The sequence below is a fragment of the Eriocheir sinensis genome, chromosome 32, assembly GCF_024679095.1.
Source record: "Eriocheir sinensis breed Jianghai 21 chromosome 32, ASM2467909v1, whole genome shotgun sequence".
In the NCBI taxonomy this organism is placed as follows: Eukaryota; Metazoa; Arthropoda; class Malacostraca; order Decapoda; family Varunidae; genus Eriocheir; species Eriocheir sinensis.
Genome location: NC_066540.1, coordinates 12,227,779 through 12,255,639, shown reverse-complemented (window position 1 = coordinate 12,255,639; position 27,861 = coordinate 12,227,779). Strand labels below are relative to the sequence as shown.

General features: G+C 45.5%; 1 protein-coding gene and 1 long non-coding RNA gene across 2 annotated transcripts in view; one reads left to right on the top strand and one right to left on the bottom strand.

Moving 5' to 3' along the window:
* Window positions 1–171: 171 nt before the first annotated feature.
* Window positions 172–5,087, top strand: LOC127006431 (uncharacterized; the record flags this gene model as incomplete). The annotated part of the gene is made up of 3 exons (XM_050876381.1): window positions 172–319; window positions 3,101–3,375; window positions 3,774–5,087. Coding segments are annotated over 3 exons (1,737 nt in total), but the record flags the coding sequence as incomplete, so codon positions are not given.
* Window positions 5,088–18,750: 13,663 nt separating this feature from the next.
* Window positions 18,751–27,861, bottom strand: part of LOC127006150 (uncharacterized) — a 46,454-nt gene continuing 37,343 nt past the window's right edge. Inside the window, exon 3 of the long non-coding RNA XR_007759102.1 lies at window positions 18,751–20,086. This is a non-coding gene — a long non-coding RNA (uncharacterized LOC127006150). The remainder of the gene's footprint in view (window positions 20,087–27,861) is intronic.

Sequence of the window (27,861 nt, the reverse complement as noted above, 5' to 3'; positions counted from 1 at the left end):
CTTCGTGTATTATATAAGTTTTTTGTCCCCTTGCTTTTAACAGATTACCGGATGGAAGGGAGAGTGGTAAAATGCCTCCTGGCGTTTCTGTTCTTACCTAGCGTGAACATTACAACTCTACAAAAATTAAAAGGGAAATTCAAGACGGTATCGATATAATAACTACGTCGATATCATTTGTATATCCGTAACTTTTCCTCCTCCTCCTCTTCCTCCGTCTTCTCCTCCTCGTCCTCCTCCTCCTCGTCCTCCTCCTCCGCCTCCTTTTCGTTCATAATACCCAGCAGCTCTCCCCGTCTTTCCTTGGTCTCTCCTTCCTGTGGCTTCACTATATATCCCGGTCGCTGAATGGTCCTGGAAGCCCCGGGTCGTCCCGCTGCTAATCACACACACACGCACACGCACACACACACACACACACACACACACACACACACAAACGAGACAAAACACATTTAATCACTAACAACCGGGCCATGAAACTCTGAGGGCAGCGAAATGTTTTCTGCATAAGTTGGGTCCAATAAACACGAGTTCTCAGAAAAGGGCGTCTTTCTTTCTCTCATTTTTATTGTTAAATGTTTTCTTTCGTCGGTAAGCCGCCACAAACGAAACTCACGTATTAGTTTAAATTCCTGCAAAGTGAGAGTCTCCTGGTGCTTCCTAAAACATTTCAAGGCGCGATCACGGCGGTAAGCTTTAGAGAAAGTTGGTTTCATAACGACCTTCCAAGACAGAAAATGCGACTCGTAATCTTAATAAAAAACAGTTTCTTTCGCGTAATGCAAAGTAACTTTTGAATATATGAATAATAACTGGAAAAGAACGTCGGCTTCCAAATGGTCTTCCAAGAATTAAGCGTTGTAACCCTTAGGAATTATAAGAAACATTCACTTTTATGGTTCGAGGAGCAAAGCACGAGATAAACAATAAACAAAGAAAATAAAACCTCTACAACATGCTGATTCTACGAGCCCCAAGAGTGACGACAACCTATCCGAAGAAGCATTGCACAAGATTTCGAGGGCAAGGAGGACCCGACAGTCGACAGCTCCGATCTCTGAAGAGCTGGGCATCGACCTTTGAGCGGTGGCGAGAACAGGGAGGGGCGGGGCGGGGCGGGGCGGAGACACAGGCTGGCCCCGACGAGCCTTGCATACTTCCACATTACTATTCAAGGAAAAATGCTCTCTATTTCCCGGCGGTGGTCGATGTTGCCTCGCCAGATGGCTGCCCCTCCAGAGTTACGGCCGGAATTTCACATTCGAATTCTCTATTTTTTCCATCAGATTTTTCCTCGAGCATCATATGAAATAATAACAGCATTGCATGGTGTCCCCTGCGTGGCATACAGACCTCCTCAAGAGCGTGGCGGACAGGTTTGTGGCGCTGGGACCAAGACGCTCAGGGGAAGAGAAAAAGCTGTCTCCCGCGTCCCCATTGCAGTGCCGGGAAGCTATGGCACCGTCTTATGGCAGTCCCGCTTATGGGGGCCGCTCACTTTTCCCCCGCTATTGTGCGTCTATCAGCGAGCCATTGTCTTCGTGCATTCCCCGCCGCCTGCTTCACTTTTTCTCTCTCTCTCGCTCTCTCCTCCACGTCCCCGATAAACCCGCGGTCTCCTCCTTTGGTAGAGGAGGTTAATTCATCTTCAGCTTTTGGGTAAATGATATATCAGTCAATGAAAGCTAAACTCCATTTCCCCAAGACTCGAAGCATAGGAAACTGAGTGTCTCCCCCGTGAGTTGGCTGGCCAGAAATATCCTGCTGGCATCTCTAATTGATTTCCGGAGAGTCGTCCATCTGGCTGTCCTCGGTGTGACAGCAGCTTGTTATCATGAGTGAGTGCGGGGTGAAAGAAAGAACTGTTTTTAACCTAGTTTTATTTTTAGCTGCAGGGATCATGTTTCTTAAAGGCCCCTCCAAGCGAGAAAAATGAGAAAAAATCATCACTCACGCAAATCATTTCATAATATATATCAAAGCATTTGTGATCAGTTTATGCATCATCTATTTTGGGGGGTTTATATCATGGTGAAAATGTGGCCCGTCGCTGGTACACGGTAAAGCCACAAATTTGGCCCGTCGCTGCTACCGGGCTAATTATTTCTTTCGTTGCCTTTATATTTTGTTTCAGATGATCCAGTGTACTTTCAGAACTTATTTGTCGTCCTTCCGAAATTCATCATCATCAAACAAGAGATAAAGTAGCACTATTTAGTCACTGTCCAAAAATGATTAATGGACACGGCGGAAATGGAGCACTCCACTAAACACACAATATCAAGTTAAAGAGTAAAAACATTCTACTTTCATTTTCTAGAGTATCATAACGTTCCTTTTGTACGTGAAAACGAAATAAAAACTCATGTGAATCCCCTTGTAGCCACACAGATGGTCTTGCTAATACATCCAGCAATTACGTAAACAGACTGAAGGAGAAGAAAGAAAAATAAACAGGTCTGCCCCAGCGATGATTTATGAGTCGTGGCAGCCCGATGGACCCGCCTGGTGGCCGCCCGGAGACGAGTGGCGACTTAGATTAGTGAGCTTCGTCCTCGAGGGGGCGAGACGGTCTATGGGACGAAGACTTATGGCAGGGACGATGTTTTAGTCTGATTATTAACATCGGCGTTAATTTAAGGGAACACTGATTCTCTCTCTCTCTCTCTCTCTCTCTCTCTCTCTCTCTCTCTCTCTCTCTCTCTGACACACACACACACACACACACACACACGATGACACATATATGCTTTTACGAATCACTATCATCAATACATCAATATCACTAGAATCATTCGCAACATAAAAACACTCTCAAGGGTACGCAGAAGGGCAAAGATTTATCCCCGAGGCAATAATATTTTTTTATCGGAAATACTGTAGCTACATTGTGCTTGTGCTTGTGGCGTGAGGCTTGCTTAAGTGAGGCTGTGATTGTGGTGAGGCTGGTCATCTTACTGGAACTGTGGTGATTGTTGTTGTTGTTGTTGTGGTGGTGGTGATTAGGGTTGCCAAACACACCTAACCTTACAGCAACACCCCGGCACCCTCCTCACACCTTACAGCAACACCCCGCTAACCCCCTCACACCTTACAGCAACACCCCGCCACCCCCCTTACACCTTACAGCAACACCCCGCCACCCCCCTCACACCTTACAGCAACACCCCGCCACCCCCCTCACACCTTACAGCAACACCCCGCCACCACCCTCACACCTTACAGCAACACCCCGCTAACCCCCTCACACCTTACAGCAACACCCTCACACCTTACAGCAACACCCCGCCACCCCCTCACACCTTACAGCAACACCCCGCCACCCCCCTCACACCTTACAGCAACACCCCGCCACCCCCCTCACACCTTACAGCAACACCCCGCTAACCCCCTCACACTTTACAGCAACACCCCGCCACCCCCCACACCTTACAGCAACACCCCTGCCACCCCCTCACACCTTACAGCAACACCTGCCACCCCCCTCACACCTTACACCCCGCCCACCCCCTCACACCTTACAGCAACACCCAGCCACCCCTCACACCTTACAGCAACACCCTGCCACCCCTCACACCTTACAGCAACACCCCTGCCACCCCTCACACCTTACAGCAACACCCTGCCACCCCACCACACCTTACAGCAACACCCTGCCACCCCCTCACCTTACAGCAACACCCTGCCACCCCTCACACCTTACAGCAACACCCCACCCCCTCACACCCACACCTTACAGCAACACCCCTGCCACCCCTCACACCTTACAGCAACACCCCGCTAACCCCCACACACCTTACAGCAACACCCCGCCACCCCTCACACCACAGCAACACCCACACCCCCTCACACCTTACAGCAACACCCCGCCACCCCCTTCACACCTTACAGCAACACCCCTGCCACCCCCTCACACCTTGCAGCAACACCCCGCCACCCCCTTCATACCTTATAGCAACACCCTCACCCTCACACCTTACAGCAACACCCCCTCACACCTTACAGCAACACCTGCCACCTCACCTTACAGCAACACCCCTGCCACCCCCTCACACCTTACAGCAACACCCCTGCCACCCCCTCACACCTTACAGCAACACCCCTGCCACCCCCTCACACCTTACAGCAACACCCCGCAAACACCCACACACCTTACAGCAACACCCAGCCACCCCCCTCACACCATACAGCAACACCCCGCCACCCCCGTCACACCTTACAGCAACACCCCACCCCTCACACCTTACAGCAACACCCTGCCACCCCTCACACCTTACAGCAACACCCCACCCCCTCACACCTTACAGCAACACCCTGCCACCCCTCACACCTTACAGCAACACCCCGCTAACCCCCTCACACCTTACAGCAACACCCCGCCACCCCCCTCACACCTTACAGCAACACCCCCCCCCCCCCCACACACCATACAGCAACACCCCGCCACCACCCTCACACCTTACAGCAACACCCAGCCACCCCCCTCACACCTTACCGCAACACCCGCCACCACCTCACACCTTACAGCAACACCCCGCCACCCCCTTCATACCTTAAAGCAACACCCCGCCACCCCCCACACACCTTACAGCAACACCCCTGCCACCCCTCACACCTTACAGCAACACCCCGCTAACCCCCACACACCTTACAGCAACACCCCGCCACCCCCCAGACACCTTACAGCAACACCCCGCCACCACCCTCACACCTTACAGCAACACCCCGCCACCCCCCTCACACCTTACAGCAACACCCCGCCACCCCCCTCACACCTTACAGCAACACCCCGCCACCCCCCTCACACCTTACAGCAACACCCCGCCACCACCCTCACACCTTACAGCAACACCCCGCCACCAACCTCACACCTTACAGCAACACCCAGCCACCCCCCTCACACCTTACAGCAACACCCCGCCACCCCCCTCACACCTTACAGCAACACCCCGCTAACCCCCACACACCTTACAGCAACACCCCGCCACCCCCCTCACACCTTACAGCAACACCCCGCCACCCCCCTCACACCTTACAGCAACACCCCGCCACCCCCCTCACACCTTACAGCAACACCCCGCTAACCCCCACACACCTTACAGCAACACCCACACCCCTCACACCTTACAGCAACACCGCCACCCCCTCACACCTTACAGCAACACCCTGCCACCCCTCACACCTTACAGCAACACCCTGCCACCCCCTCACCTTACAGCAACACCCAGCCACCCCCCTCACACCTTACAGCAACACCCCGCCACCCCTCACACCTACAGCAACACCCTGCCACCCCCTCACACCTTACAGCAACACCCTGCCACCCCCTCACACCTTACAGCAACACCCAGCCACCCCCCTCACACCTTACAGCAACAACCCGCCCCCCCCCGCACACCTTACAGCAACACCCCCTTACACCTTACAGCAACACCCTGCCACCACACCTTACAGCAACACCCTGCCACCCCTTACACCTTACAGCAACACCCGCCACCCCCTCACACCTTACAGCAACACCCAGCCACCCCCCTCACACCTTACAGCAACACCCCGCCACCCCCATTACACCTTACAGCAACACCCCGCCACCCCCCTCACACCTTACAGCAACCCCCCGCCCCCCCCGCTCACCATACAGCAACACCCCTGCCACCCCCCTCATACCTTACAGCAACACCCCGCCACCCCCCTCACACCTTACAGCAACACCCCGCCACCCCCTCACACCTTACAGCAACACCCCGCCACCACCCACAAACCTACCCCTAGTATCTACCCCATCCGCCGGCATCCAAATAGTCAAGGTTATCAAAATTTAAGGCAACATTGGGAAACCCGAGGCAGATTGAACCAGACTGGCACCATCAACATCACTGGATATTTTTTTTCCACCAGTTATTTTCCCGAAGGATCGTATATTTTCCAATTAGCCAAGATCTCATAACTCGAAGGCGACCAAAAACCAGAGTCAACCAGATCGACAGCACCATCAACACTGTACCTTATCCTCGTCACCAGTCTTCCCCTTCCACTTCTTCACTTCCTCTTCCCTTTTCCTAGCAGTCAGGGTCACCAAAGCTCGATGGAGGGGAGTATCATGACACCTCTCCACTTGAAATTGACCTCCCTCTCGGCCACTCATTCCGTACTATTTTTACAGGAGCAGCGCTAATGGCGGGACTATTGTCTGTGCTCTTGTTTTCTTATGGCCTTGAGCTGTTTCCATTGATGTACGAAAAAAAGGAATAACCATCAACAACTATCTGGAACGTAGTAAAGCCGGACAGACCCAGTCATCCTTTCGATCTTCTTACACTCTTCAGGAAGTCAAGGTCGACACACTTTACACGTCATAAACCACGGATCAGACACTTGGATACCTCAAGACGTACACCGTTCTAACCACAACTACTTTTCTCTTTACCAGTCTTGTCCCTAGAGGTGCGTATGTACACTCTATTCTGGTGGTCAAAGTTCTCAAACCTCTATACTCTACACCATCGAGAGCAAAGTGATAGGTGAAAAATAAGCCGAGACAGCATCCTCACCACTTCTCCTTTCCCTTGCAGCCTCTCATTACGGCACTGCAGTTCTCTGATCCCTCTGGACTTAGGATAAAGAACATCAATTTATTCTGCTTCCCCTCCCAACGTCAAGAGCGAGCTAATACACGTAGAAAAGCGGACAAACACGATCACCATTATGTCTGCTTAACACTGCGGCCTTTACATTAAGACACAGCAGCCCCCAGATCTCACGGCACTCAGGCTGAAGATGGCTAATACAAATTTAATCCCTTCTTAACCTGTCAAGAGCTAACTTACACGTGCAAGGCAATCATACACCCCCTCCACCACTACTACTTCCTCGTGATGCATCGAAGGTAAGATACTGCAGTGCTTTGATCATGCTGCACTGATCCTGAAGATTGATACAGTAATTTCACATCCAATCTTTCAGGAGGGGAGGATCAAGACCTCTCCTTTCGAAACTAACCTCCTTTCGGCCAATCATCTCTACATTCTTTTCTAGGTGCAGCACCCAGCAGGCTTTTTTGTTATCTATTTTTTAGCTGCTTCCTTTAGTGTAAAAAATCAATCTACATACACGTTCCAAAGTTAGATGCACTCCGCTTAAAACAAATAAGTTCGGATAGCTTTCGAAGACTACCCAGCCTGCAGGATCACACTTTAGCCTTCCGATACCTCCCACAATGAGATTCGAGAGCACTGGGACTCCTCGGCGTCTCCAAAGCCTCCGCGAGCACCTCTTGAAGCGAATTGATGAGAACTTTTTAAACAATCCCTGCCATTGCGACCTCCAGTACAAACCAGCCACCGCGCGCTTTCCTTGCCGGTCGCAGTGAAGGTTCTTAACAGTTTATCTTTCACACACACACGCACACACACACACACACACACTAAGAAAAATAGATGAGTGGAATATGCTACTGGGCCGCGGTAGTCTAGTGGGTTTGAGCGTCAAGTCTGAAAGTTAAGAGCCAGGGCAAGGCAGTTGGATCCCCAGTGCCTTCGCGTGCCGTCAGGAAGGGCACCCAGTTTTAAGGGCCGCTTTCACAGTCACATTTGTTTGTGTTGATCGTTACCAATGAGCGGCGATCGCCGCTACCAACAAGAAATCCGCTTTCACAGTCGTCTTTCGCGGCGCTGTTTGTCTGCATCAGTACCAGAGACTGGAACCTCTGGTAACGGAGCTCTGGTAGCCGCGGGGGCTCCCCAATGGAGCTTACCAATGACATTAATTAGTAAATAGTACAAATTCTTGCCCTCAAGTGGTTATATTATTTCTTTAAATGGATGTAAAAAAATATTACACTATACAGCAACACGTTGCACGGCTTCAGTGGTAATATGAGAAAACAATTAGAAGACTGAATGACATGAACTCACTTCACCTGCTGACAGTAAACGTCCTGCTGAGAATTTCAGTTTGATTGATTGATGGTTTATTGTTGCAAAATGCACAATAAAAGAGAAGGGAGGACTTTAATACATGTCACCATTATTCACTTGTTATGCCTTCTTGGTCAAACTCTCGTATTATTCTAGATAGCCTCATATGTATGTATATGCATAGGGCATACATATAACGAAATCAGCCATGTTATGTAATGAATAAATGTGAAGCCTGCTAAATAAGTGTGAATAATGAACAAATGTAATGAATATATACAGGTGAAGAGACTCTCTTGCTGACATCTGCTAAATAATAGAACTTTATTACTTGTCACCATTATTAAATAAATGTTCACCTGTTATCCCCAGGAAATATTAGGCTATCAGCAGATTTGAGCGGTGTATTACAGCGACACACTCCACATTTTTTCATCATATCTATTCTTCTGTCATTCTTTATATTTATTCTTCACCTTTACTCTTTGTACGTTTATTTTTCACATTTATCCTTCATAATCCTCCGCTCAGCTGATGTAATGTTGACATTTCCCGCCGCTCCGGCATACCAACACTGCCGAATCACGCGCCTTCGTCTTGTCATGACCGTCACCACGCTGGTAGTCACCGATACCACGAAAACAGCGACTGTGAAAGCGGATCGAGGCGATGGTAACGGCTGCTACCAGGATGGTAGGGCCTTTGGTTAGGGTGCGTACCAGACGACTGTGAAAGTGGCCCAAAGTCCAAAGCCACAGACCCAAGAGAGCGGCCCAATAATAAGCAAAAATAAAAGCTGTCAAAGAAGAAAGAATAATATAATATTGAGAAAATTCGTTCGTGAAAACACATTAACAGTTAAAAAATGGTATAAATGTGTTTCTAAGGATAGAGCACGAGCTTGACTCAATCCTTCAAAAAATAGGATTAACAATGAAGTGACCCCAACACACATACATACACACGTCTCGAGGGGAGCCTCTCACCAGCTCTACACGCTTTTCCACTCTGTCCTCTCTTTTTTTTCCCAAAGTGTGTGTGTGTGGGGGGGGGGCGTGCGTGTGTGTGTGTGTGTGTGTGTGTGTGTGTGTGTGTGTGTGTGTGTGTGTGTGTGTGTGTGTGTGTGCGGCATCATATTGATTGATTGATTAATTATATGGCAAACACCGGCCCAAGAATGTTCCTTGGCATGTGGGGAGAGGAGGAGGGCGAGAAAGCACACTTAGGAGGTGCACCGAAGTGGTTTCTTAAAGCCAAGTCTCGCGGGGGTTTTGAGCCGTGGCCGCTGAGAGCATGCAGCTCTTACGACAGGCAGCACCGTCCCTCGCATTTCCTATATTTATCCCCTGTCAGTCGTAAAGCATCGTGAAAGCTGTATAAAATTCAACTTTCTTTATAGATGAACATATGTTTTCGAGGTTAATGTTCTTTTCTTAAGATAGTTAAGAAAATATATTGAGGAAACCTTGTACCAGGAGCGCTGGCGTCGGCACTTTACTCAAAGCGAAAACTTTGCAAACGAGCATTTTTTTTTTTCAACAGTTGGCTTGTAGTTTGTTTTAAGTTCTTCCAAACATTTTTTGAGCAGTTTCTATTATACAGCTCACATCCCTATGTTTAGATAAATCATCGGTGTTAACAGAAGCAGAGTCCGTTCTCGTTTAACAGGATGATCCACAGTCGCTGATTCCCAGATGGGTCACAAGGACGCTGCTGATTGGCTGCTTATGCTGGGGTAGTGCCTCATTCTGGAGTCTCCGTTCTCCCCTCCCAATGTCCTCATGTAGACTAAAAATATATTCATATTTCTTTACTTGGATCAACTGTTGCATAAGATGGGCAAATTTTGTTTACATCATTAGTCAGGCAGTAATTGCACAACCATAACACGATATTTATTGTTGATTATATACTTTTTACTTGTATACGGCAATTATGGAATCCAGTTTAGAAAAAAATCATTCTTGTACAATAAACCTCTTCTAAATACGATGGTCATTATATTTTCAGGTTTGAGCTAAAGAAGAGAGAGCGAAGGATTTGCGTGAATGTTGCATCCAACTTGATGTCGTTGGCAGGAAGGGAAGGGAAGCGCTTTTCTGCAGACAAATACTCGTGGACTCTGCTGACTCCAAACTCTGGGCATGATACTGTTTAATGTGGTTATCTTTGCTCCGCTTTGGTTTCAACAAGAAGACAACACATCGGAGAAGCGTGCCACTCCCCATGCAAAACAGGCCACAGGACAAAGGCCTTTCCCGGCTACTCTCTGTCTCATGCTTTTGTATTCCACTCTCTCACCAGGAACATCAAACATCGTTAACTAAGGCGGCCTCCACCACAAGCCCAATCACGAGGCGCAGGACGGGAGTCGCGCTGGCAGATGATTGGTTGTGGGTCTAAGCGCTAGATCAGTGACATCTCAAGTAATGGGCGGCGGACTCTTGATTTTGCGGCGCCCTTGTCATTAAGCCGCGAATTTTGGAAAATCAATCGGTTTGGTGCGAATCGCCATAACTCCTTTATTTCTGGGGCTACAGAAAGGTTTTTGATATCAATCGACGGCAACATAAAAGGGCTATATTTTGTAATAAGCGACCGGGCTCAAAACTGACTCGAAAGGGTAAAACATCGAATAAATTCGCAAAAAACGACTCTGAAAAAAAAAAAATTTGAGCTCCCAACCATAAAACCCACTCATTTTTTGAGAATTTCAAAAAACTTATTTAATATATAATTTGGCCCTACCAATGTGCTTTCCAATATGATGCATAATATTTCCCTACTCCCAGTAGTTTCGTCGCTAGAGCTCGAAACATGAACCCTTTTGAGAGCGATTTTGACGAACCCAAGACACTTTCCCGTTTTTGTCTTGTGTGGCATTGCTATTGCCTCTAGAAGACTGTAATTTGGCATGTAGCCCCTCTTGGCAATGGAGTTTGACCAGCTCGAAGGATATTTTGATAGTTCGATTCCAAGTTTGTCGTCGAGCCGTCACAAAATAGCCTGTTTTTCGGCCCCTTTGCCGCGATTTCGACACGTCTTTGTTTTTTGCTTATAGCTTTTTTTTATTTATTTAGTGCTTTCCATTTTTTTTCTTCTGATTATTAGTCTGTATTAATAGAGCTTTCATTTGCCACCAAGCACGCCTTCCTAGCTTCAGTAGTTATATATATATATATATATATATATATATATATATATATATATATATATATATATATATATATATATATATATATATATATATATATATATATATATATATATATATATATATATATATATATATATATATATATATATATATATATATATATATATATATATATATATATATATATATATATATATATATATATATATATATATATATATATATATATATATATATATATAAGAATCCGGTGATGAGAGCATGCAAGTTCCATTAATAAAGGGGAATTTTTTAAAAAACATTGATAAACGTCAATGACAAATTGTTTCAAAGTTACTATTGATCTAGAATGAATATTACGATAATGTACATTTAAACTAGTAACTGCAAACACCAGGAAAATGTGCAAAGAAACGACAAGCGGATGAGTGGACAAAGACTCCCTCAAATAATAGTTTGTTTTCTTTCTTGACAAACACGGCATGGCAGACAGCTTACAGCCTGGCGTACAGCTCCATGGCCTCCTTGCTGTCGCGTATGCCTCATCATTAAATGTACTCTACTTTCTACTTCGTCAGCAAACAAACTAACTAACGACGGTGGTTGATGCACGTGGACAATAAGGGAAAGCGGGAAAAACGACGACCATTGTGAGGTTGAGACACTGACTTGCCAACATTCAGGCCAAGATGTCATGGCAGTTCTTGACTATTCTGTGCTGTGCCTCATGAAACTTTAAAGCACTTATATGCACCAAGTAAACTGTTTTACTTAACCTTTGATCAATATCTACACTAATGGTAACGTGGACCTTAAAATGTATATTACTTTGAATGTTACACCTTTACACCCAACACACGAACACGTACACAGCAGCACGCAAAACGCACAACTATAAAAATGACACCTTTTCACTTGTTAAATATTGGAGCTGAAGACATTAACCCGTCCGCTACGATTAGCACGGATTTGGCTTTCATTGGTAGCCTGTTAACACACTCTGAGGACCTTCTCTGCATCTGTGGTGGTGAGTGGAGTGTTTCCCATGTGGTGTTGGTGTGCTGCATATCCCCTCCAAATGTACATGACTTTACATTTTCTTTATTGAATCGTAGCAGCCACTTTTTGTTCCATTCATGTAGCTTGGTGATGCCTTCTGGTAGGAAATCCGCAGTCAAGGGGTTACATGCGTACTCAGAACCCCAAGCATTACTGCGTTAGACTCAAACACTGAACTACTCTCTTCACTTCACCATCACCATCACCATTACGTTTTCACGCACTATCCCCTGTAAAAAGAAAGAGCACCTGCAATATCTGTATCACTTTACGTCTAGTTCACCCAAACACACAAACCAACACACAGTAACGCGTTTTACTTTATCCTTCGTCAACCTAGCGTCTCCGTGGTGAGGTGGTTAGCACGTCTAACCGGGAATCAGCGGCCCTAGGCTCCAATTTCGGCCCAGGCAATCGGCGCGCAGTCCATCCAGCCTCTCATTCCCCCTTTTCGTGCTGGTCGATATGTGAGTACCCGGAAAAAATGGGAAAAGTAACTGTGGTAGCCAGGATGCCACATAGGCCGTGCCCCAGAGTAATGTGTTATTTTCCACCACAAGCACTTGGGTAAATATGACGTAGATGAACATCGAGGCCACGCGCACATTTAACGTATGTGCTCAACTTTACTTTTTATTCAACTTTGGCATTTGCGGTAAAGTGGCCCTTAAAACATATCCTGCCCCAGAGAACAAAAAGATGTGACAACTCTAAGAAAACATCCACCAATTGCCGAGGATGAGGGACTTTTACACACCACAACTGGAGGGCGAGGAGCAGAAAAGCGGCTTTGCGTGTGCCGTAGCATTCTATAAATAAAATATGAAGAGGATGAGAATCTCCGTCCTTGCAGAGAGAAAGCAAAAACCTTCTCTTTCCTCTTTGCTTCAAGAAATGCAGCTTTTCATGCTCTTAGAAGAAAAGTAGAAAAAGAAAATTCCCCACAGATCGGGAGGAAAAGGAGTTTGTATATCACACACAAATCTGCCATCTTTCCTCACTTCGTACGATAGACTACCAGAAAACACATCTTGTACCATTTAGTAAGAGCGAACCACTCTCAACTCTCTCCCTTGTCTCCATTCGCAGTGATCGGAAAATTTAGTCTATATTTACATACATAAACAACCACCTTCCCTATATTTCGTATGCCATTCATTTAAATTCTACCTTTCCACCAATCAGTAGCTGAGAACGCCGAAATCTATTTCCCTCAATAATGATTTCCTTCCCAGTGACCGGAGAATCAAGTATCTGAGTCTATATGTAAGGACCTAAACGACCTTCTCCATTCTCCACGGATCAACGCCCTCTCACTGACGAGAAAGTAAAATATATTTATACTTAAACGAGCAGGTTCCTCCTATTCTATACGCCATACATCACACACCAGCTAGGGAGATCAAAAGACGCAGTATATGACCATGAATATACACCAATAACACCACGGAGCAAAATGAAATAAACTGACCTACCCCACCAGACCGGAACTAACTCAATAAGCCTAACTAGTAAAGGAAAAAATCCTGTAAGCCAAGAAATACTTCACCACCACCATCACCACCACCACGACCACCACAACCACCACCACCAACACCGCCACCAACACCAACACCAACAACTCAAAGCGCGGTATCTTTCTCGATGTGTGGTGATCCCTCGACACCCTCGACTTCCAGACACCTTGCCGGGAGCTGGGTAAAAGGCAGAAGTTGTCTGCCCGCCAGCGTAAACGTGTGAAAAGGAGTCCGTATTGTCTATTGTCTTCTTTGTTCTCACGGACAGGCGCTGAGTATTAGGCAGCCGCCCCATTCAAACGAAATGAACTGAATGGAGTTAATAACGTGGAGTGGCCCTCTTGACCTCCAAGCTGCTGCCATCTAGTGGGCGTCAAGATATTATGTAAAAATTAGGCTGGGAGTCTTGGGAAATAGTATTTTACTTTCTTCCTGTCAGTTGAAAGCTCTATTTTTTTAAAGAGGAAAGAGAGGAAACTCATTTCTTTTTCATATGAGTGTAATGCTGATGTAATGGACGGATCTCAAATAGTCGGAGTTCAAAGCTAAATAATCACATACAATATTAGCAAACAGAAATGAGCAGTAACGTTTATTTTCCTTTTCTATCATGGTGAAATCTCACGCCCAAGTGTTTCATCGCAGGACGGAGTGCACTGCAACATATTTTGCTGCTACAATGGCACGCCTCAGCTCAACATACGAGCATATGGTCCCCGTAGGTAATGGTCCCTGGCAGAGGCGGGTTCATGTCAGGGGCAGTGTGCAGAACGCTATATTAGCTTTTCTTCACCGATCCGGTTGCCTGTAGCAAGTCAATTACAGTTGAGTTGTCAACAATGATCAAGATTGCAAACCTAACACATCAGGCGGGCCTGAAAAGTGAACGCACTTCTGCAGCTCCTCAACAACCAACACCTGGCTCGCACAATTATATTTTATCCCAACCCTTGCATGCTGTGTGTGCCCCTGTGGATACAAGAATGTCTTAAAGCACATTTTAATACACTACTGGAAGCCAACTATCACTGTCTTAGATTCCACCTTATATCTATATATATATATATATATATATATATATATATATATATATATATATATATATATATATATATATATATATATATATATATATATATATATATATATATATATATATATATATATGCCCTCCGTCGCTGGCAGCTTGTGCTTAACAGCCGCAGGAAAAAGGCCCCACACAACTTTCCCGGCTCATTTTTGTTCGTTGTTCGGAGTTTAGTCCAATTAAGTCGAACGCTTTAGCTCATTCCTTCCCTCACACTCCCTTACTCTCAACTTTGCCAGCTTTTTCTTTTGCGGCGAGCCATTCTCTTGGGCAATTAATGTCCTTTTTGCATCTGAAATATCTTAGCCACATCCGCTGATAATGAATCGTTGACATTATATCACAGATTCAACTGTTTATTGATTTATAATGACCATTTGTTGTCTATAAACGGTAAAAGGAACATTACTCACACCATTCCTCTTTGTTCGGCCTTTGAAGAATGTTCTGATAGCCTTTACGAATACAAAGATTTATGTTCTGCACTACGAGTCGTGGCACGCACTTATAGCTATATCAAACACGATAGATAACCAATTTAATGCACGTGATGTTAATTTTACTATTTTTTTCTAATATTTTCTATTTTCTTGTATTTTAACATTCAAGGTGTTTCCTTACCTATTAATTGGAATCAACACAGACACCCACCCAACCACCCGTTTACTAACTGTGTTTGTGTGTGTGTGTGTGTGTGTGTGTGTGTGTGTGTGTGTGTGTGTGTGTGTGTGTGAGCGTGCGTGCGTGTGTGCGTGCGTGTGTGCCTGTGTGCGTGCGTGCGTGCGTGCGTGCGTGCGTGCGTGCGTGCGTGCTTGCGTGCATATGTGTGTGTGTATGTGTGTGTGTGTGTCTGTGTGTGTGTGTGGTGTATATTCAGAGAGAGAGAGAGAGAGAGAGAGAGAGAGAGAGAGAGAGAGAGAGAGAGAGAGGAAAGAAAAAAAAACTTTTTACATAAAAATAATTCGTATTATTAACATGCCGGAGGGGAGAATTAAGCATTTTTTCTTCCCAGACTTTTAAAATATGGTTGGTAGTTACTGAAGCCTTTTTTTTTTTTAATACTGCCTCATTATGATGCATTTTTCTTTCGTGAAGGATCTTAGATGAAAAAAAATTACCATCTTTGCGAATATCTTATCAGTCTGCCTCCATTATTATATACTTAACATTCATATATTGGTGTACCCACATTACAGTATTGAAAACATATATAAACTAATCTTAAAATATTGTTTCAGTATCAGATGCTGAGTTATTGCAATAGTTAAGGGACCAGTGCGCCACGAGCTACGATCACTGATGCTCGCCAACCTCCTGTTTGAAGGAACGTACAGGCTCGTCCAACGGTTACTTGGTGTGTGTTTATACATACACATACATATGAACGCACACACGCACACACACACACACACACACACACACACACACACACACACACACGCCGTGTTTTCCTCTCCGTCCCTACTCTACACGGCTGGCTACTACACAAGTATTTCAGGCCAACGCGAGATTCCTGGCCATTTTTTTCTACGCTGATCACCAAAACAACACCTCGTCTTACCACTTCCAGCTCTCCCCTTCACCGGCCGGTTCGTTAAACTCGTCTCGTTAGCCGCCTCTTCAGCTGACGTACGCAGCAGTGCCTCCCCTTCGCCCCGCCCCCCCTCATTCCCTTCCGTGCCCTCCACCCGTCGCTCCCCCTCCCTCTCTCCCTTGCCCAAGCCACTTAGGCTGGCTCTCTGCCTTCAACTCTACAAACGGATTTTTTTCGCTCAAATCAGCTGACTATTCTTTCCTGGTGATATTTTTTTAACTTTCCTCTCCTACATTTTTTTTTTTGTACATGTATGCCCAATTTTTTTAAAGAAAGTTATTTCATTTTGTTAGCCTTTTCTGTTGCTTTTATTGTTGCGTTTCCGACGGAATTCTTCATGACTAATTAGAGGAGGAGAGGAATGTTGGAAGACAGGAGGAAGGGAGGGTAGGTGAGGCACGCATGTGATAGACGAGTGGACGACTCAGGCAAGAAGAGAACCCAGATACAGAAAGAAGCCAAACTATTCGTAAATTCAGTGCTGTCATCTGTCCCGTGTACCACCGATACAAAGAACCGTGAACGTTGTTGTTTTATGTTTTCATGTGGTTGTGTACGAGGCAGAGTCAAAGATCACGCTCCAGTAATGCCCCAGAAGAGCGTCTGACCCGCTACGACCCGGCCAGTGCGCGCGCTCATCCCCGCACGGCCGAAAACATAACGCGCTCAGAGAATGTTCAGAACGTGAGGAGATTAAAAACCACGTGTCGATCGTTACCTATTTAGACACTATCTTCGTTTATGATATCCCTTTCGATAAAGAAGAGCTGGAATCACATATCGTTTGATTATTAGCAACTTTTTGAACTAAAATGCTCGACACGGGACTTTACAAGAACGATTGTTACCTTCTTAAACATAAACAATGAGATCAAGATTTCTTTCGTCAAAACAACATAGAAATCAAGAACAGAATAAGACATAGCGGGCTTTAATACTAAACATGAAACAACCATGAAGGCTGACCCCCAGTGGCCGGCTCTCCAAATAGAAGCGACCTCGTTTCAGACTTCCTGAACGAAATTCACGTAAAAAGGAACGAGAAAAATGTGACTCTCCCCTCGGCAGGGTGATGTGCCGTGACCCATGAAAGAATACTCCTTTTAGGGATTTCAACTGCTGCTGGAATGAGTGGAGTAAGATATTGAGGGACTCCACATTTCGCCGAGGCAGACGGAAAGAGGCTGAGGCGCAGGGCCGAATCCGCACAATCCCAAGATTATATTCTGGCAGATGCCGAATTTGCATTCTGTAGCCCAACACAGCTATTTCGTGTGGCCTGACTTATTAAGGCTCCCTGGCACAAAAAGAGGAACGAAAAAATCCCCGAAACATCCACTAGCGAGCCGCAGAGTGTAGAATTTCGAAACTGTGGCGTGTACAGCGAACCTTTTACTCTACAGGATCAATACCAGGTGAGGCAAGGCCGAAGACACAATAGAAAAAGTACGAAATTGACCTATCTTTCGGCCACTCCTCTAACTCTTTTTAGGAGCAGTGAGTAGCGGGCTTTTTTTTTTTTACATTTGTTACCTTTTTTATGCCCTTGAACTGACTCCTCTGCTGTAAGAAAAGAAAAAAAAAAAGCAAAAAGAAGACCTCAATTACAATGTTTCACTTGTTTTCTCTTACGTTTCCCAAGAATTAAAATACTACTCACCTCACCACCTCTGATTTTCACACTTCTTCTGCATTAAAGTAAGGCAGTGTCTCGCCTTTGTTTGGAATAGCCACCAAGCAGACCGGGGAAACTTGCATGTTTTCGAAGTAAGAACTAAAACAATTCCGCTGCCTGCAATGTTTCCAGATATATTATGTATGCATGCAAATTACTCCAAATTACATCGGCGCACTGTACCGTGACACGCCGTGAATTCCTGCTGATGAGGTTTACACAGCGGCATGATTTACAGCGGCGCGGAGAGAGAGAGGTTCACCGACACCTAGGGAGAGGGTGGCCAGGCGAGCGAAATATGAAGAATAAATGTAATTCGTAAACTAAATATATACAGTGTGTGTGTGTGTGTGTGTGTGTGTGTGTGTGTGTGTGTGTGTGTGTGTGTGTGTGTGTGTGTGTGTGTGTGTGTGTGTGTGTGTGTGTGTGTGTGTGTGTGTGTGTGTGTGTGTGTGTGTGTGTGTAAGTGTGTGTGTGTGTGTGTGTGTGTGTGTGTGTGTGTGTGGTCTCATCAAACTACAACAACAACATCAACAACAACAACAGCAACAGCAACAGCAACAACAACATCCCCAGAACAGCTCAAGCAGCGTCGTCACGGGTCATAACCGCGGCCAGCACATTGCCCCCCATGCAGCCAACCGGCCAAGGAGTGTCGCAGCATTCCAAGACTTGCATGCTGCTCTTTTACTTTCTCCCCACCAATTTTAAAAGCAAGGAGGTTACCATTGAAAAAAAATAACAACAAAATTGAATACGAGAAACCACAATAACAACTAGAAGAACAATCTCAAAACCAACATCATCATTTTCATTGTCCTCATCACTATCATCTGCGTCAACTGCCTCAAGAAGAAAAGGAGGAGGATGAAAAGGGAAGAGTTGCTAGGAGAGACAAGGCAGTAGAGGCAAAGACCGGGTAATGAAACACAAAAACAAGGTGTGAACAGAGACAATCGTGCTGTTTTTTTTCTTTTTTCCTGCTAACATAATTCACATATCGCTTTCATACCACCGCCCTCACCGTGTCCCTTCCTTCAGCACACCTCCACCGGCCAGCTCGCTGTTTATCTATTCACATGACATGCTTTCTGCGCACCACCCTCGCCCTTTCTCATCGCATTTTTCGGCCCGTCTCTTCTAGACCCTCCACAAACTACATCGCCGTACCTTTCTCCCTTCTTTCTCCATTATTTCTTCTTTTACACATTAATTACAACCACCAAACTCTTCTTATATTTGCCTGACCTGTCTGGCATGCATTACCTCTTTTCTGACCCACAAACTTCATCAACGTAACTTTCCATCTTTCCTCTCATTTATTTCAGTCAGCTCCACACTCCTTCCTCATCCGGCACTTTCTTCCTCTATCTGCCTGACCTGCTTTTCAACACCCTTACATCCACACATTAAATTACCCTTCCTTAGTGTGTTTACTTTCATTACTTTCTTCCTCTTTCTTATGGTTTCTTACTTGTTTGGTTTTATGCCCCCCCCACATACAAGGATCGGCACCAAACTATATTCTTGGAAATTCCTTCCAAGCATAAAAGATTACTTAACCTTAAAGTAGAAAAATTACTTGTTGCTTATTGGTTGCTTTCCTCTACGCACTTTCCTCCCCAGCTTTCCGACCTAAATCTTTTTATAGCTGACTTATTTTTGTGTGGTGGTAATTAGAGAAGCAAGTCAAGATCCAGGCGAAATAAAAAGATACACCTGCAGCGTGCTTTTATTTTCTTAGAAAACAGAGGAGCGCATATCATTAAATTATTCCACCACTTCAAAAGAATCGTTCTTTACCGGAATATTTCAACGAGAACTTCCGCCCCTCTTTATGTGATGCAAAGTTATACTCTCTCTTCTCACAGTCTTTCCTCTCCCTGTGCTCCCATAAACTTACTGAAAAATTTATGGTGACTTTTCTGAAGCATCCTCTCACTCAGGTACATATGGCAAACAAACTGTTCAATCGACTCCCACAATGTCTCCGCTTCACCCCGGTGTGCACCATGAAGGTTATCCGTCAGCATTACGCCGCCCGTGTTCATACAGGAGTAGACGCGCGTCAGGAAACACTACAGACCAAGAAACGAAAAAGAAGAGACATCAGCAACATCTACAATTAATAAATACCATTATTTGCAAAGACGTAGACTACGAAGGTTAAGAGCGATTTAGATGAAGCAATTATACTGAAAACAGATGTTGGGGCACGCGGAAATGGGAATAAATTTGAATACATTCAGAATCACGAAGGAGACAGCTAAACAAGATGGTTCGCAAATATAGTTAATCCGTAATAAGTTGAGCAGATATGTAGTTGATGCAAACACGTTTGAAAACTTTGAGTAGATGTTAGATAGACTTATGGAAAAGGGTCGGAGTTGAAAAATAACTCCTTCGCAAGACCTGCCATGTGCAGGCCGCCCGACCGCTTGTAGCCTCCATATATCTTTGTATATCCTTGTGTAACAACGAACACAATAATAATAATAATAATAATAATAATAATAATAATAATAATAATAATAATAATAATAATAATAATAATAATAATAATAATAATAATAATAACTAGACGCATAGCACTCGGAGAGTGCACACCTCCGCCAAAGACCGTCCTGAAAATTGGTATGGGCATCAACTGTGATCCTATGCATCATATGGAAGCATTTGTATCGGAATTTGATGAAATTCTATTTTTTGGGAAGCTTTGACCTTGGGCGAGCTTTTCGAGATCATGGTCAAAGGTCAAGGTCAAGGCCATGCAAGGGTCGTCTTTCCATGAGCTAAAATATGAGCTAAGTCTGAAGTCTCTACGATGATGAGAACCGAAGTTATGGCCAAAAATATGTGAATGTGCGTTTTGTGCGACCTTGACCTTTGACCTTTGACATTAAAAAATTAATGGGTTCTATTCTGGATGGACACGAATCTTTCCTGAAAAATTGGTTGAGATATCCGCAAAATTGTGCACAGGAGACTGTTAACGAACAAACAAACAAACAAATAAACATACTGACCGGACAGAAAATATAATCTCCTGAAACTTCGTTGGCGGAGGTAATAATAATAACAGCAATATCAATAATTCAAGTACCAACACCAACAGTATTACTTCCACCTTCACAGTAAACAACCTAATCACCACCACAAACACCACAAACACAAACGCCTACACTCCCACCACAAACACAAACACGGCAATGTAAACATGGCAGTATCTCGGCAAGCAGGCAAGAAAAAACTAGCCCCCCCCCCTCGTTATCGATAATGAAACATATACATACACATATATTTTTAAAGAGATCCAATTCCATGTTAGGGAGTGGATGCCTTTGGAGCCCGGGCGAGGCGCAGCGTTGATCCGGGGGTCAGGAGGCAGCGGGGGCATCATCCACACATTTAAATGCATGAGACTCTATGGTTGGAGGAGGAGGAGGGAGGTAGACGGGTGGATGGTAGAGGCAAAGAGTGGGTGGAAGAAGCAGGCAGTGGGTGGAAGAAGCAGGCAGTGAGTGGAAGAAGCAACGAGAATGGAATGGGTGGAGGCAGGAAGGGTGGGTGGAAAGTGTAGTTAAGGTGGAGGAAAGCAAGAAGGGTGGAGGAGAGTGAGACAGGTAAGGTGGATGTAGGAACAGGTAAAGAGACGGGCAAGGGGGGTGGAGGTGAGAGGTGGAAGAGGAGGAGGAGAAAGAGGCACCCAGGCAGAGCAGGTGGTTTTAAGGGAGACAGCGGGGTGGAGGGAACAGGCACCGTAGACTTGGTAGTTGACAGTTAGGAAGCGTGTTATGAGTTAGACAGTGAGGTTAGGTTCGCTAGAAGAGACAGGGAGGTAGAGTTGCTGTGATGAAGACAAGTAAAGTAAAGTAAAGTAAAGTAAACGAGGTGAGTGGAAGGGAGAGAAAGAGCGAGGAAGGAGAGAGAAAGGAAAGGTGGAAGAAAAGCAAAGGTATGACTAATGAAAGCAACACAATTTATTTTTTTGATCCTGTGTGCGTGTGTGTGTGTGTGTGTGTGTGCCTCGCTTCTGCATCTCACCCCTTTACTTTACAGGGTAGTATGTGTCTCTTCCGTCTCTGTAACCTTTCATCTGGCAGGGTTAAGTGCGTGTCCCCTGTCTTGTACTCCCTCCCTTGAGAACATAGTCTGTTTCCCCTTCCTCTTTCGGCCCCATAGTCTGGTAGGTTGTGTGTGTGTGTTCCCTACTTCCCTCGGCCCTTCACCTGACGTGGTAGTGCGTGAGCCCCTTCCTCATCCTACCCCGTGCCCATACCTGCAGCAGTGAGGGCCAGAGGCGGCACAGGCGGGCGCAGGTCATGGCCACGTACACGTTTGGCCTCACAGTGACGTGCTTGGCGTTTCCTCAGCCCCTAAACCTAGCAATGTTGCCTCCTCCTCCACTACCTCTGTCCCACCTGCAGCAGCGCCAGGCATTTAGCAGACATCGGGTTACCATTCCGTGAGACGCCCTTTGTTCCTGCTCATCCTCCGCTTTACGAGGCAAAAGTAGAATTAAGCTAATAGATTTCCCAATTTCATTTCAATAATTAAAAAGGAAAATTCATATTGAGTTTCCCCCACCACTGCGAGATTGTCTTCACGATTTTTTCCATCTTCAACCTGAGCCACGAATTTCCTCATTTCGGCAGAGGTTTCCTCTTTCCTGATAAAAAGTATCTTCATCACGGGGGAGGAATCCGCCCTTCGTTCAATCTGTATTCATTGAGAGCCGCCACGCCGAGCAAGTTCACCTCCATTGACGGCCTCCCTTTCTCCCTTTTTCCCTCATTCCATCTGCGAGTTCTTTGCCCTCAGACACTTTGAACACCACCTCTCTCTTTCCATCTGCGAGTTTTTTGCCTTTGAACACCGCCGCTCTCTCTATATCCGCGAGTTCTTTGCCCTCAGACACTTTGAACACCACCATTACAATACCGTTTTTATTTATTTTATTTTTTTTACAGCAGAGGAGTCAGTTCAAGGGCATAAAAAAGGTAACAAATGTGAAAAAAAAGCCCGCTAACTTCCAATTTTAGTAAAGTCGCGGAGAAAAATAGCAACGCATTCACAATTTTTTTTCTCTTGAGTAATAAATGGACTCACTTTTCTGTTCTATTTTTCTTCGCTCGTCGTCTAACAAATTGGAGAAGTTCGCAAACCCTCGCATATACTGTGCAACTTGAGTAAAGCATTTTTCCCTAAAGAATCATCTCACACGTGGCGGTGATGGTAAAGTGGGTGGTGGTGATGGTGGTGGTGGTGGTAGTTGCAGTGGTGGTTGTAGGGATGGCTGTAGGACTATTTTCATTGCTGGGTTGGCGGTGATGGTGTGGTGGTGAATGTGGTGGTGGTGGTGATGGTAATAACGTTAATAATTATTGGCCAGTTCGACAATCCAACATCGCGTCATTGTTATCGCCCAAAACAAACTATATTCTCCACAGTGATCCGTTATTTCTGCTCAATACCAGATACTAATAGAGAGATTCCCTGTGTGGTTCCCTAAAATTTCCTTCTCCTTTTTTATACCAACGCCAAACACTAGGGCTACAAGGAGTTTTGGTCGTGTTTTGTGTGGTTGGGGAGCTTACGTACTTAGTGTATTGGACTGTAAAACTGGCCCTGTGTGGTGGTGGTGATGGTGCTTGTGGTGTGTTTAGTGGTGGCAGGGCTGTTGAGGGTAATGGTGCGTACGTTGGAGGCGAAGGTGGTGGTTGTGTTAATTGCCGTCGTAATGAAGGTGGCAGGGGGTGGATTAGACGGGAGAAGAGTAGATTGCCATGGTGGTGGTAATGGTGATAACTCTGTTGCATATATAATAAAGTGTTGCAGGGGTTTGTGGTGACGATAGGGAAGGTGTGGAGGGCGTGGATGGTTGGTATGGTAGAGAAGGCCCAAGTTGCTTTCTCTCCATGAAGAGTGAATGAGTCACCATTGTCAGATTATCGTACTCAGAGCCTCGTATTTACCGGTTTCTGAGACATAGCTATACCCAGAAAACACCAATAATTAACCATTTTAACGATAACTATATAATTTATGAAGGTAGATATTGGGGTCGAGGAGGTAGTGTTTGGGTCGGAGATCGGCAAACATAGGAGGCTGAGTACGACAATCTGGCAACGGTGGAATGAGTTCGTTGCTTCCTTTGCCGTTTTTCGACTCGTATCTTTGTGGTGACGGTTACGAAGGTGCTGAAGCCAAGGAAAGGCTCTATGGCTAAGTCTGTGTTCCTTCTACATGTGTCCCGACGTCCACATCATCCTTATCTTCATCTTCATCCTTCATCTTTTCCTCCTCTTCTTCCTCCTCCTCTTTCCATTCCTCATTTCACCTCTTCCTCTTCTTCCTCGGTCTCTTTTTCCCCTTCCTCGTTTTCCTTCTCTTCCTCTTCCTCTTTCTATTCCTTCTCCACCTCCTCTTCCTCTTCCTCCTCCTTCTCCTTCTCTTCCTCCTCTTCCTCCTCCTATTCCGTCTCCACCTCCTCTTCCTCTTCCTCCTCCTATTCCTTCTCCACCTCCTCTTCCTCTTCCTCCTCCTCCTCCTCTTCGTCCTCCATCCAGCCTAGTGCAGTGTATCGGAGTGTTCCGAGGCTTTTCCTTTCCTTTGATGTGATCGTTGCTGGTGGAGCAGGCAGCCACATCATTCACTGCGGGTCACTGATGCCCTGAATACCAAATGCAACCAACAGAGAACATCTTTTTCAGGCACTGCACTGCATTCCACGCGCCAAGCACACTCCCTTCAGAGTCAGCGCTTTAAAAAGACTGTATTTTTCCTTCTCTGTCTGGGGATCACGTTTGCGGGAGTCTTTACGTCTCGCCGCAGTCTTCCTCACGTTTCAATCACCTCAGTAATTAGCTTCCTTGCACTGGCCCGCCGTGCTTTCAGGTAACCATCAGGGAGATTTGTCGGTTGAACTCGTGGCAGAAATAAACCAGTTGCGTCATTCAGCAGGGAGACCATTTTCATTTCTGACACTTTAGAACGTTTTTTTTTCTTTTTTTCTAGTTGTCTCCCAAACACGCAGCGGAATAAAAAGATATGATGTTTATCGCTAACCCTAAGGAACACACAAAGCAATTATACTAACAGTGAAAATTAAACATTGACAGTCATCTTTAAAACACTTAATACTGATGGCGATGATGATGATAGTGATGATGATGAATATGATGATGATACTATTGATACTACTACTACTACTACTACTACTACTACTACTACTACTACTACTTCTATTACTATTACTACTACTACAGTACTACTTCTACTACTACTACTACTACTACTACTACTACTACTTCTATTACTATTACTACTACTACAGTACTACTTCTACTACTACTACTACTACTACTACTACTACTACTACTACTACTACTACTACTACTACTACTACTACTACCACTTTCATTCTATACGTCACTTTTATTCTCGACTTCAAGTAACTTCCCCCTTAACTCTTCCGTGGCCTTTGCTTCTCAAGAGGTGATTAATCACACTAACGTAATTATTTTACACTTTACGCTGTTTTCGCAGAAGCCTTTGAGAGAAGGGTTTGCATCATTCATGATCGCTTTCTCACAAAGAAAAAATATAGTAATTTTGGTGAGATCTGTTTAGTAACGCTTGGAGTAAAGTTTAATGTAAAATGAACATCAGGATAAGATATAATATTATGGATGTCATTTTTGGTGTCCCTCAACATCCACATGAATGCCTTTACCGTCGTCATTACCGCCAACATCTTCATCACAGGGAGGCAAAGGCAGAGGGTCGCGCTGCCTAGTCCGCCTGCCGCCGTTATTATTGAGGGTCCCTCGGAAGGCCCTCCGCCAGCCGGGCAGTGAGGGTTTCGAGGGCCATCACATTCCCGCTGTTGTGATGCCTCGAGGCCACCACCAAAACATCCACGTAGTAACCTTGCTAAGATTATGGCGCAGTGGGAAAAAAAAATTCTGGTGACCCGACATTGCCAAGAGGAGTTCCACAGGGATGGATCAACGATTTTACCAGTATTTAATAGTAACATTCTGCACTTTTGGAGAAAAATAATGGTGCTCATACGTCCTCCTCATTTCTCAGCACTTTATCACAGCTTAAGGGCATTTAATGAGCCAATAACCTGTGAGGACACCCCATGAGATCACACACGATATCACGCACTGAATCAAACGCCTCCCCAAGACACATGCAAGGAATTCCAGCAGAAACTCGCGTCAGCTTTCCAGAAGAACGCTTACAGGAAATGACCGACCCGTCTGCCTGGGGTCGACCCAGACTGCTCAGGTCTTTGAAACCTCAGCATGTGGCCACACACTTACATCAGCAACAGATGGGCAGTCACCATTCCCGGCACACTTAGCCGTGTATTGCCGCAATAGTCGTTACAGTTCTGCCGGTTCCCCTTCCCTTTACAATTAGGAACAACTGGACCCCTCTTCCAATCAGGAGGAATGGTACCAAGCAACCACGCAGTAGTTAGGAATGCATGCACCAAATGGTCACGAGCTTGCCGCCAGTCTTCAGGAACTCCCAGCTGATGCTACAAATACCGGAGGCCTTCCCATACATATCATAGCCTCGAAACACTTCACCCAACCTCTTCATGATGAGGCCTGGGTTTCGTCAAGTAGTGGGTTAACGACGTCCCCGAAAGCACCAGCCACAGGGAGCCATTTATAAGAAGCGTCAGCGAGCACTCGGCGGAAACTCAAAAGCGTCTGAGAAAAAATGAGTCGCCCATAAACTTTTGGACGACGTGACCTGACTGCGGCGGGTCACTGAGCGTGTTCAAAATGCGAATATTTCAGACTATAAATCATCGAAAAGCTCGGTGATCACTTCCGAATGTGTGTGTGTGTGTGTGTGTGTGTGTGTGTGTGTGTGTGTGTGTGTGTGTGTGTGTCAGAGTGAATAAGTGAGTGAGTGAGTAAGTGAGTAGTGACTGAGTGAGAGAATTTACTTTGATATGTATAAATTTATGAACCACAAAGCCCTATGGTGGAGGCTAAGTGAGGTGAAATGAGGTGAAACGACATCAATCGGCCACCAAGACGTTGAATTTTTGCTTTAGTGAATATTAAGGTGGAGAAGTGGAGGTTGAGTTTCCCTTAAAAAAATCAGACGTGACGCACTAAAGCACGGAACGGGGAAGCTTATTCCATTCTCGCACAACGTTGGTGTAAAATAATTTCTGCAGTCCTACGCCCTAAATTGAACACCTAATTTAGCAACGTTATTGCATAGCGGGGAAACCAAAATTGTCCTACGTGTTCTAAGTGAGGGCGGACTAAACTATTGTCCAGCATTATTAAATATCTCTCCTTGAATGAAAAGTTCCTGTTAATGAAGCCCAACAATGTGTTCACTTATTCGTTGATTAAGTGCGTTTCTGGGACAAGAGTGAGTGTGTGTGTGTGTGTGTGTGTGTGTGTGTGTGTGTGTGTGTGTGTGTGTGTGTGTGTGTGTGTGTGTGTGTGTGTGTGTGTGTGTGTGTGTGTGTGTGTGTGTGTGTGTGTGTGTGTGTGTGTGTGTGTGTGTGTGTGTTTTGTGAAGTCGTCTCCACCAATATTTATTTCTTTGGCATCGCGGAGTGTGATGGCAGCTGCCCCGACCTTTCCGCAGGCTGCTGTGACGTGCCCCTCTTAAGGTGTGTGTGTGGGTGTGTGCGTGTGTCAAAGGAAATTTATTATCCTATATTATGTTTCCAAAGAAGGGCCCATCACGGGCCCGTTGCCGGCACCGTGATGGCGGCAGCGTTGCCGCGTACGATGGCAAGGCTGACGCGTTGTTTGAGCCAGCAGGTTTCCCGCTTTTCTCCCGTCTGTGCTGTGATACGACG